At 43.9% G+C, this 12,476-nt stretch overlaps 1 protein-coding gene across 2 annotated transcripts in view; it reads left to right on the top strand.

Moving 5' to 3' along the window:
* LOC307108414 (aldo-keto reductase family 1 member D1) overlaps positions 1–12,476 on the top strand; it is a 45,666-nt gene that overhangs the window by 14,263 nt on the left and 18,927 nt on the right. For both annotated transcript variants that reach the window (XM_079786398.1, XM_079786397.1), the window contains exons 3-4: positions 2,324–2,440; positions 9,298–9,375. In XM_079786398.1, the coding sequence (XP_079642524.1) occupies positions 2,324–2,440; positions 9,298–9,375 (195 nt within the window). The remainder of the gene's footprint in view (positions 1–2,323; positions 2,441–9,297; positions 9,376–12,476) is intronic.

Below are 12,476 nucleotides of genomic sequence, written 5' to 3'. Positions count from 1 at the left end.
GATCACCAATTCTTTATTGAGCTATAATTCATGTACCATAATGTTCACCATTTTGAATCAGTAATTATCAGTATATTCATAAAAGTTGCATGACCATAACCACTACCTAATTTCAGAATATTTTCATCGCTCTAAAAAAAATTCCATGCCCACTAGCAATCACTTCCCGTTTTTCCCACTCCCCAGACACTAGCAACCATTATCTACTTTCTGTCTCTATAGTTTTCCTATTTTGGACATTTCATACAAATGGAATCATACAATATGGCCATTTGTGTCTAGCTTCTTTCATTTAATATAATGTTTCTAGGTCCATCCAAGTTGTAACATGTATCTTTTCATGGTCAAATAGTATCCCATTGTATGGATATACCACCTTTTGTTTAGATCACTACCTTGTGAGTAATTTAAACTTCCAGTGTTATATACCACTATCCATTGAAGAGCATTCAGAAAGATAAAACATCACGATTAAAATGAAAGCCAGTGGGAATAAAGAATGTATATTCACAGGCCCCGGCTGTGCAGGAATAAAGCTGTAGAACTTTAGAGAATTTGTAATACAATTCTCCTGAGGAACCTAAAGAAAAAAGATACTGCTTCTGATTTCACCCTCTCCCTAGATCTCCCCTCCTCCCAGCTCCCCACTCAGTCTCCGTCTAAGTTCTCCAGGGGTTTGCAACTCTTCAAATCACCAGCCAATTATGGGTTATGATTCCAAGGGGCCACATGGAGCCGCTGTCCCAAAATATCAATTTGAAGCTTTCATTTTATTATAGCTTTACAGTTATAATGCCTAAAGATTTTATTATTAAACAGTCTCTCAGTAGAGTAAAACTTTAAATCTTAAGCTGGTGCTCTCCAAATGTTTCCATATTGACTATATTCCCTTTGATATTATTTACACCCCCATGACTATTCTGTAACTACCATTCTAATTTGTACTTCTTAATCCCTTCATGTTTTTCACGCATCCCCCCAACTCTGCTCCCTTCTGGCAATCATCTAAATGTTCTCTGCATCTGAGTCTATTTCTATTTCTGCTTGTTCATTTATTTTGTTTTCTAGATTACACATATAAGTGAAATCATATAACATTTGCCTTTCTCTTTCTGTCTTATGTCACTCAGCACAATACCCTGTAGGTTTATCCATGCTGTTGCAGATGGCAAGATTTCATTCTTTTTAATGGCTGAGTCATATTCCATTGCATATATGCACCACTTCTTTATCCACTCACCTACTGATGAGCACTTGGGTTGCTTCCATACCTTGGCTATCTATACTAATAAAAGGGTAATATGCTAATTAGACCGGGAGACCTTTCGGACATCCTTCTGGACAAAGCCATGGTGGCGGGGCCAAGGCAGAGGCGGTTAGGGGCGATAAGGCCAGGAGGGGAGGGCAGTTGGGGGTGATCAGGCTGGTGGGGGGGGAGCAGATGGGGGCAAGCAGGCTGGCAGGGGGGGCAGTTGGGGGTGAGCAGGCCAGCGGGGAGGGGCAGTTGGGAGAAAGCAGGCTGGTACGGGGGGCAGTTAGGGGTGAGCAGGCTGGCAGGCAGAGTAGTTAGGGGTGATCAGGCAGGCAGGCAGGTGAGTGGTTAGGAGCTAGCGGTCCCAGATTGCAAGAGGGATGTCCGACTACCAGTTTAGGCCCGATCCCACAGCAGTCCCAGATTGGAGAGGGTCCAGGCCGGGCTGAGGGACACTCCCCCCTCCCCTTCACCCCTCCCCCCCGTGCATGAATTTCATGCACTGGGCCACTAGTCTATATAATAAAAGAGTAATATGCTAATTAGACCAGGAGACCTTCTGGACAAAGCCATGGTGGTGGGCAGAGGCAGAGGCAGTTAGGGGCAATCAGGGTGGCAAGGGGGGGCAGTTTGGGGCAAGCAGGCCGGCGGGGGGGGGGGGGGACAGTTGAGGGCAATCAGGCTGGTGGGTGGGGGGGGGGCAGTTGTGGGTGAACAGGCCAGAAAAGAGGGCAGTTGGGGGCAAGCAGGCTGGCAGAGGGAGCAGTTGGGGGTGAGCAGGCTGGCAGGGTGGGGGAAGTTGGGAATGAGCAGGCCAGCAGGGGGGTGCAGTCCTGGGTTTGATTTGGTCAAGGGCACATGCCCAGATTGCAAGCTCGATCCCCAGTAGGGGGCGTGCAGGAGGCAGCCAAATAATGATGCTCTCTCATCATTGATGTTTCTATCTCTCCCTCTCACTTCCTCTCTGAAATCAATAAAAAAAATTTTATAGGAAAAAGAATAAAGAGCTACATTATTATTATTTTTAAATAGCGTGAATGTTAGTTCACTACCCCCTTTTTATTCTTTCAGCTGTGGGCTACGCATTTTGAACCAGAGAGGGTCCGCCCATACCTGGAGAAGACACTCAAGACCCTCCAGCTAGATTATGTTGATCTTTACATCATTGAAATGCCCATGGCTCTTAAGGTGAGTTCAGACACCTAAAGGTTTGGCCTCTGCTCTTTGGCAGCCACGAGCCAGCAGCCATGTGCACAAAGCTAGTTCATTACTTACCACCACAGAATGTTATCGTTCTGTTACTGTAGGTCAGGCAGCACTGACCTAGCCTAACAATTGCCCAGAAAGATTATGTGTATCAGACTCAGGCTTGGATCCCATGTTTCTTGATTCCTAATCCAATGCACTTTTTATTATAGCACATCTTTACAATGGTAGTTTAAATTCTCTCCATCAAACCATCAAGTAGTCCCCAAACAGTAGTCCATATTTTACCTGTCCAGCATCCAGACACACCCTTCTTCCCACTCACATAGTCATTAAAATGTTCCTGCATGAAATAATGCAAAATAATGTATACAACTGAAAACTTACTCACCTTCCACTGCTCCAAGGGACATAACCCAAAGAATGGTCAGGTTTTTGGGAGGTCAGCAACAAGATCATGGTGATAGCTATTCCTCTAGTTCAAATGCACTTCTTCCTTAACCTTTTGCACTCGGATGTCGAGTGTGACTCGACACGGTTAGCATTAGAATAAAGGAATCGAGAAAAAAGCAAGCAAGTGCAAAGGGTTAAACTTTCTCAATCTATGGACTCAGTGGTAATTTAACCACCAACAACACATCCCATATACACTGCAGAAGAGAAGTAATTGCTTTAAAATGTCTCTGAGGGAAGGAGAGACTGAAAATGAAACTGGGCACTTATGCGCGAGGCAAACCAGATCCTGCTGCTCAGGAAGAACAAGGACTCTCTGCCATTGAGGTGGCCCGATTTCCTTTACACAAGCAACCTGCTGCCCCTGTTCTGTTCTCTGGAAGCTCTTTCCGTGATGACTCTTCTCTGTGGTCACATGCAGGAGGGACTTGGGGAAAGATTTCCCTTTTGCACCCTACTTCATGTAGATAGGAGTTTGCAGCTTCACAATGGCCTTGGTTAATCAAAGGCTTTTAATGGTCAGTTTGGGATTTCATGGACATGACAATATCCCTTAACATTTTCCTAGGCTTTCAGTAAATTCACATTTAGTCAGCTCCCTGAAAGAGTAATTAAAACTAGAAATCTCATAAAGTAGCTTTCTTACATCTAATCCTTGGCTGTGGTTTCTGCATCTTAGTGCAGAACCTCCTTATTCTGCTCATCTGCTCAGTCCTCAGCTTACTGCCCCCATCCGGCTTGAAATAATACAAAACAGGAAGGCACAAATAAAGCATTCTTTGCACCCACTCTGCATCTCATTGGATGGTGCTCCTTTGTTGGGTATGGCATCATTGGCCTGAGATCTTGCCTTCAGATAGAAATAGACAAGGATTCTTATTTCCCTCTAGGATTCTTACCTTCCTGCCTTGGCTGACACAGACTTTTCTAACTCTAGAAGGCTCAGAGCTGAACTTCTGCCATTTGGGGAGGCATATAGAAGCAGAAAGTACCTGTTTTAGCAAAATATGATCTTACCACTCATCTTACAAGCCAAGGAGCAATAGACACATTTCTATTTCTTCAGGATTTGACTGAAGACTGCAAAAATGGCCAACAAATTCTAACACCCAACATTTTCCTACTAAGTCCCCTAAAGCTTCAATCTTAGTATGCCCATTGTCAGAGTCTCAAGACACAACAAGGCAACATTTTAACAAGATGCCTTGCTATTGCATAGCAAGAATATCCAATTCTCAGCTGGAAAATCCTCACTATCCACAACCCCATACTGACCTAGCCAATCCCACACTCTTTGTTCATTACTTGCCATACCCAACACCGTTGTTTTAGTCGGGGCTCTGTTATAAATGGCAGAAACCCAACTCAAATTGGCATTAGCAAAAAGGGGAACTAAGAATTCCAAGGCATATCTAATTCCAGAATGACTGGATCCATAAGTTCAAATTATGTATCTACAGTCTGGCCCTTTCTCTATCCCTGTGTTCTGGTGGCTTAATTCTCAAAAATTCCTTTCTATATGGTGGCAAAATGCCCATTGACATGCCAATCCCACTTTATAATACAACTTAAGAATTCAGAGGAAGAGAGAATACACATTAAACCTCATAGAGAAACACTGATCAGCCTTGCTTGGGTCATGTAACTTTTGCTGACTAATCTTTGTGTAAGGACATGGCTGACTGACATCTATGGCCAAGAGTTATAATTGTAGAATGAGCCCCTCTATAGAAGAAGGCATAAGGATGGTAGGAAGCAAAATAACAGATTCCCACTGCACTCATTAATCAGAGGTCACTTAGCAAGCATAGTGGTATGAAGCATGGGCTACAGAACCAGGGTGCCTTGTTTGAACCCCAGCTCTGTCACATGTGAGCCAGATGACTTGGTCAAGTTATTACCTGATTCCTTTACACATCCCTTTACAACATGGCCCAGCGGAAAGAGTATGGACTTCAGAATCACACAGAAGAGGGACTGACTTTCAGCTTTATTACTTACTAGTGGCCCAGTGCACGAAATTCATGCACGGAGGGAGGGGTTCCCTCAGCCCAGCCTACACCCTCTCCAATCGGGGACCCCTCGGGGATTGTCCGACTGCCGGTTTAGGCCCCATCCGGCAGTCGGACATCCCTCTCACAATCATGGACCGCTGGCTCCTAATCACTCACCTGGTTGCCCCTAACTGCCCTCCCCCTGCTGGCCTGATCGCCCCTCACTGCTTCTGTGTGCCAGCCTGATTGCCCCTAACTGCCCCCCCCCACCAGGCTGATCACACCCAACTGCCCCCCCTGCTGGCCTAGTCACCCCCAACTGCCACCCCCTGCTGGCCTGGTCACCCCTCATGCCCCCCCCCCCACCGGCCTGATTGCCCCACACAGCCTGCTGTTCAGTCATTTGGTCATCCCTCACTAACCCCCCTGCCAGCCTGGTCACCCCTTACCACCCCCCCTGCCAACCTGGTTGCCCCCAGCTGCCCCCCCCCCGCCGCCAGCCTAGTCGCCTCTAACTGCCCCCCTGCTGGCCTGGTCACCCCACGCAGCCTGCTTGTTCAGTCGTTTGGTCATCCCTCACTAACCCCCCTGCTGGCCTGGTCGTAGGCAGCCATCTTTGTGAGGGTGTGAGGGTTAATTTGAATATTACCTCTTTATTATATAGGATTAGCATAGAGTCTTTGATATTTCTGAATTTTCCTTCAATTTCATTATTGGTAAATTGGAGACAATAATAACTCACTTGCTTAGTGTTGTGAGGAGTCATTAAAATTATAATGTGAAATTACTGACACAATGCCTGACATTTTATAAATAAAAAATAATATTATGAAATGATCTGGTAGAAATATATATTCCAATATATAGAATATCTTCATTTCACCAAAGAGGAAGTTAAGGCCCAAGGCAATGAAATAGCTAACTCAGGTTTAAAATCCATCAGAACTGGGATCAGATCCTAAATCCCCTGATGCCATTCCCATATTTGTTCTCCAACAATATAGAGTCCCTTCTGCCTTATTTTTTTTTAATGATGAATGTCATTTAAAAAAATAAATGAAGTTACTGATGAACAGGAATGAGAATCAATAGCATAGATTTTTAGAGAGTTGAATTATTCTTCTAATACTGTCTTCAGTAGGAGCAGGAGTGGAGGGAGAAACCATCGAATGATTCAGATAAGGGGTGAGTAAAGTAGGCACAATGGAAGCTTAAGAGGAACATGCTTAAGAGGAATAGCTAACAGGGGTTCAGGGGTGATAAGGACTTAATTAAAGTCTTGGAAAGTAAAAAGTATTTAATACAGTGTATGATAGAGTCATAAAACTATTCCAAACAGAAGTAAAATTGGGAAATGCAAAAGGCAAGAAATATGGAGGGAGACTGGAGTGGAAATGTGGGCCATAGTGTTGAGAAGTTCAAAGAGCTTGGGAAGCAGAGACAGAAAGGGTAATTAACATGAATGATTATGTGGCATTGAGGACTAAGGAGCCTTTTTCCTACTGTAAGTGAGACAGGAGGAAATTGAGTCAAAATTGTGTTTGCTAAAGAAAGTGTTATCACCAGGGGAAAGTTTTGTTCAGGTGAGATAGTGGACGAAAAAAAGGTTTTCTAAATATAATGAATTTTGCTTTAGCTGGTTTGACTCAGTGGTAGAGTGTCAGCTTGCAGACTGAACATAAGGTTCCAGACAAGGGCACATGCCCCAGTTGCGGGATCGATGCCTAGTTGGAGCATGCAGGAGGCAGCCAATCAATCATTCTCTCTCATCATTAATGTTTCTATCTCTCTCTCCCTCTCCCTTCCTCTCTGAAATCAATATATATATAACTAGAAGCCCGGTGCACGAAATTCGTGCACGGCAGGGGGGTTGTCCCTCAGCCCAGCCTGTACCCTCTCCAATCTGGGACTCCTGGAGGGATGTCGGACTGCCCATTTAGGCCCGATCCCACTAGGATCGGGCCTAAACGGGCAGTCGGACATCCCTCTCACAATCCAGGACTGCTGGCTCCCAACTGCTTGCCTGCCTGCCTTCCTGATTGCCCCTAACCGCTTCTGCCTGCCAGCCTGATCACCCCCTAACCACTCCGCTGCCAGCCTGATTGATGCCTAACTGCCCCTCTGTCAGCCTGTTTGCCCCCAACTTCCCTCCTCTGCCAGCCTGGTCACCCCTAACTGCCCTCCCCTGCAGGGTTGATCACCTCCAACTGCCCTCCCTTGCAAGCCTGGTCCCTCTCAACTGCCCTCCCTTGCAGGCCTGGTGCCTCCCAACTGCCCTCTCCTGCTGGCCATCTTATAGTGACCACCTTGTGTCCACATGGGGGCAGGATCTTTGACCACATGGGGGCAGCTATATTGTGTGTTGCAGTGATGATCAATCTGCATATTACTCTTTTATTAGATAGGATAGAGGCCTGGTGCATGGGTGGGGGCCAGCTGGTTTGCCCTGAAGGGTGTCCCAGATCAGGGTGGGGTTCCCTTGGGGCGTGGAGAGGCCTGAGCGAGGCGCCTGTGGTGGTTTGCAGGCCGGCCATGCCCCCTGGCAACCCAAGGGGAGGCCCTGGTATCTGGAATTTATTTTCCTTCTACAATTGAAACTTTGTAGCCTGGAGCGGAGCCAAGCCTGCTGCTCCCTCCGGGGCGGCAGCCATTTCTGTGGCAGTTAATTCACCTTCTACAATTGAAACTTTGTAGCCTTAAGCGGGTGAGCCCGGCCAGGGTGTGCTGAAAGCTTTGGTTCCCGCCGGCAACCCTGGCCTGCTCTCTCAAGCTCCATTCTGCCGCCCTTTGTTTGAATTTGTTTACCTTCTATAATTGAAACTTTGTAGCCTGAGTGGAGGCTTAGGCCTGCAACGGCTATGGAAAGCTTGGCTTGCTCTGTTACCTGGGAAACCTTGCTCACTGTGGCTGTAGCCATCTTGGATTGGGGTTAATTTGCATACTCGCCCTGATTGGCTGGCGGGCGTGGCTTGGCTGGTGGGCGTGGCTTATGTAGCAGAGTGATGGTTAATTTGCATATTACCATTTTATTAGAGAGGATAAATTTTGTCCAATTGCTTGATTTTCAATAAAAATTCCTATTATCAAGGTATCAAGGTCTACAAAGACTTGTTTGCTGACAACCATACCCAATAGACACTATCCTCATATTATTTGATACCTTTCAACACAGTTGACCACTATCTCCTGTACACATTTTCTTCTTGTGACTTCTATAATACCACCCTCTCTTGAATCTTTGGCAGCTTCTCTGCCAACCTCCAAATGTTGTTATGCCCAGAATAGTACTTCTATTCTCAATATTTTTGTCTAATTGAGCCACACTGTAAGTGTCTATAAGTGATCTCATATAGTTGCAAGGATTGAATACTATTTTATATGTAAGGGCTATCAAATTTTGTCTACAGCCATGACCTCTTTTTGAGCCTCTTTCTGAGACTTCCCTATTCAATTGCCTCCTCAAATAAGCACTTGAACATTTCAAACTCAAAATATTCATTAAAAAAACCTCTTGATTGCTAACCCAAACTCAGGAAATGATTACTACCATCCACCCCAGGAGCCTAGGAATCATCTTTCATTTCTCTCTATTCTATTTTCAAGCCCATAAGAAATGAGTCCCATGTTTAGATACAGCCAAAAAGGAGAAATCTGATCACCCCTCATGCCCCACCCCCCCGCCGGCCTGATCGCCCCACACAGCCTGCTGTTCAGTCATTTGGTCATCCTGTACACATGGTTGTCAGCATACAAGTCTTTGTAGACCTTGATAATAGGAATTTTTATTGAAAGACAATGTTCCACACCAGTTAGCTTTAGTTGGGAAAGGATCATCCAAAAACCAGGGGAGGAAAGTTGACACTAACTAATGTGTGAAGTAGGAAAAAGAAATGCTGAACTCCTGGAGGGCCCCAAAATGAAAGAAAAAAACAAACAAACAAAAAAACAGTGAGCAAGTCCACCAGGACTGAGAAGTAACACGCCGTGCTTTCCTCAACTGTCAAAACACTGAGTCTCAGAGTCCTAATTCTCAACCTCTACTCTTTTTTTGATGAGTAAATCTATCATTAGGAGAAAAGTTCATGGATTAAGAATAAGGATAATCTGTTGATAAATAAAGGGAAAATGAATGCCAGTGTAGGATAATGGGATTACGGTGTCACATATTTTGGGAAAATGAAAGAATTTCTGACAGTCCTACCAAGGTGAGAAATATATAAAAATATAATGTATTATATAATTATATAAACATACTAACAAATAATTAAACTTTTATTGCTTCCCCAAGGCTAGGGTATATTGGCATAAATACAATTCAAATTCCATCATTTCAATTCCCAGATATAAATAACAGGAATTATTCTTTGTTTTTTTTTTTTTTTTCTTTTTTAGCCTGGAGATGAATTCTATCCTAAAGATAAGTATGGCAATTGGTTATATCACAATTCAAATCTGTGTACCACTTGGGAGGTAAGTTCAAATGGGCCTTTTATTCTTTTATTTTAAAAGACTACATTTTTGAACTGTGATCTGATTATTCCTATTTGATTTAGTACGAAGAGATGCAGCCTTTACTCTCCCAGGGAATATACTCTAATAAGTACAGTATCTCTTTCTAATGGGTGTTTCCCTCTAGGTAACAGTTGAAGACCTGAAGGGTAGAGTTGTTTTGAGGGGTGAGGAAGCAGCTACTAGTTTTCTGGTCCCTGGAGCTCTCTACCCGAGAGAACATATACTCACTCCTGTTGTCATCAGAGCTGAGTAGATTTGGTGTTTCCGTCTAAGGGTCTGCCTGTCAGGGTAGCCAATATCCCCAGGAGAAAATAGCTCATAGCTCAAAATAACAAGGTATTTATTTCACAAGGAAACAATATATCTCAATTACAGATCCCAACATAGACAGAACAGAAGACCAAGAACTTTTAAATTAGCCAAATAATATATTAAAAGAGATAAGAAAAGATACTAGCAATGTGAAACAAGAACAAGAAAACATTTTTTAAAAACAAGCATTAAGCAAGTAATAATTAGGAAAAATAAAACACAATGCAATAGATGGGATAAAAGTGAAATGGATATAAATAAGGAAAATGGGATCAAATTGAAAGATCAGAATGAGGAAATCTACCAATATGAAGTAGGAAAAGACAAGAAAAAAATTAAATATGAAAGAAAAACTAAGAGATGTACAGGATACAATTAGAATTTTCAGTACTCACATAATAGAAAAACAAGAAAGAAAAAAAAAGGAAATATTTGAAGGAGAAGAAAACAAAGATATTGAAAAGGCATAGATTACCAAAGAGGGAAGAGAAGAAAACCCATACCTAGACACACTCTAGAGAAATTTAAGAATATCAAATATAAAGAGAAATGTTAATGCTTCCAGAGCATAGAAAATCCTATCTAATAAAAGAGTAATATGCAAATTAACCATCACTCCACTACACCCACAAGCCACGCCCACCAGCCAATCAGGAGTGAATATGCAAATAAACCCAACCAAGATGGCTACGGCCACAGAGAGCAGGAGGGAGGCTTGGGTTTCCCCGGCAATGGAGGAAGCCAAACTTTCCATCTGCCCTTGCCAGCCTAGGCCTCCACTCAAGGCTACAAAGTTCCAATGATAGAAGATACATAAATCCAAACAGAAATGGCGGCAGCCACGGAGCTGGGAAGAGCAGGAGGCTAGGGTTGCCCCGGCAATGGAGGAAGCCAAGCTTTCTGCACACCCTGGCCAGCCCAGGCCTCTGCTTAAGGCTACAAAGTTTCAATTATAGAAGATACATAAGTCCCAACAGAAATGGCTGCCACCACGGAGCGAACAGAAGGCTTGGCTCCGCTCCAGGCTACAAAGTTTCAATTGTAGAAGATAAATAAACCCCAGATACCAGGGCCTCCGCTTGGGTCACCAGGGGGTGTGGCCAGCCTGCAAACCATCACAGGCCCCTTGCCAAGGCTGCCCCACGCCCCAAGGGAACCCCCACCCTGATCCGGGACACCCTTCAGGAAAACCAGCCGTCCCCCACCTGTGTACCAGGCCTCTATCCTATCTAATAAAAGAGTAATATGCAGATTGACCATCACTCCAACACACAAGATGGCTGCCCCCATGTGGTCAAAGATTCTGACCCCATGTGGACACAAGATGGCCACCACAAGATGGCTAGCAAGGGAGGGCAGTTGGGAGGGACCAGGCCTGCAAGGGAGGGCAGTTGGGGGCGACCAGGCCTGCAGGGAAGGGCAGTTGGGGGGGACCCAGGCCTGCAGGGGAGAGCAGTTGCGGGGGACCAGGCCTGCAGGGAAGGGCAGTTAGGGGTGACCAGGCCTGCAGGGGAGGGGAGTTAGGGGCAAACAGGCTGGCAGGGGAGTGGTTAGGGGGTTATCAGGCTGGCAGGCAGAAGCCGTTAGGGGCAATCAGGAAGGCAGGCAGGCGAGCAGTTGGGAGCCAGCAGTCCTGGGTTGTGAGAGGGATGTCAATGTGGGATCGGGCCTAAATAGGCAGTCGGACATCCCTCTAGGGGTCCCAGATTATTGGAGAGGGTGCAGACTGGGCTGAGGGACACCCTCCCCCCGTGCACAATTTTTGTGCACCAGGCCTCTAGTAAACCAATAAATGAGATAAAATGGAATAATAAAAGATAATCCAAGAGAAGGCAGGAAAAGAAAAACAGAAGGAAAATTAATAAGTAGGGAAATAAAAAAACAAATACCAAAATGGGAAATTTAAACTCAGTGGTATCAATAGTCACAATAATATATATATATATATATATATATATATATATATATATATATATATTTAGTTGAAACAATACAGTTAAAAGGCAAAGGTTGTCAGAATGGACTAAAAGCAAAACCCCATTATATATTATATACAAGAAACCCACTTTAAATAAAAACATATAAATATGTTTAAAGTCAAAGGTTAAAAAAGAGAAAAAAAACAGGAAAAAATATACTAGGCTAACAGAAATAAAAAGAAAGCTGGAGTAGCTATTTTAATATCAACAAAGATTTTGGAGCAGAGTATTACCAGGAATAAAGAAGTTTGTTTTATAATAAAAAAGTAATAAAATCTTAAACATCTATGCACCTTATAACAGAACTCCAAAAATACATAAAGCATAAACTAAGAAATCTGAAAAGGGAAAGACAGTAAAAGAATTAATCATATATAATGAGATTGGTATCAGTTTTGTTTTGATTGGTTCTGTTTTATTATCAGCAGCACAGGGTGTAAAAGAGATAAAGAATAGTATTTTCAAAGTATTAAAGAATAAAGAACATTGAACTTGAACTTTATATCCAGTCAAACTGTAAGACAAAAATGATGTATGATAAAAATATTGTCTAATCCACACACGGCTCACATAAAGACCAACATTGAAAACTATCCTATATAATAAAAGTCCAGCAACTGAAACAGCGGAATGATCAGAATGACCAGAGACAAGAACAACCTCAGCCCTTTGCCCCGGCCGACCCCACCACCCAGCTGGAACCCCCATCCTGATCCAGGGCCCCATCAGACCAGTCTGGCCAGCCCCCACCCATGCACCAGGCCTCTA

The sequence above is a fragment of the Cnephaeus nilssonii genome (assembly GCF_951640355.1).
Source record: "Cnephaeus nilssonii genome assembly, chromosome: 12".
NCBI classification, from domain to species: Eukaryota; Metazoa; Chordata; class Mammalia; order Chiroptera; family Vespertilionidae; genus Cnephaeus; species Cnephaeus nilssonii.
This window is presented reverse-complemented; position numbering and strand designations above follow the sequence as displayed.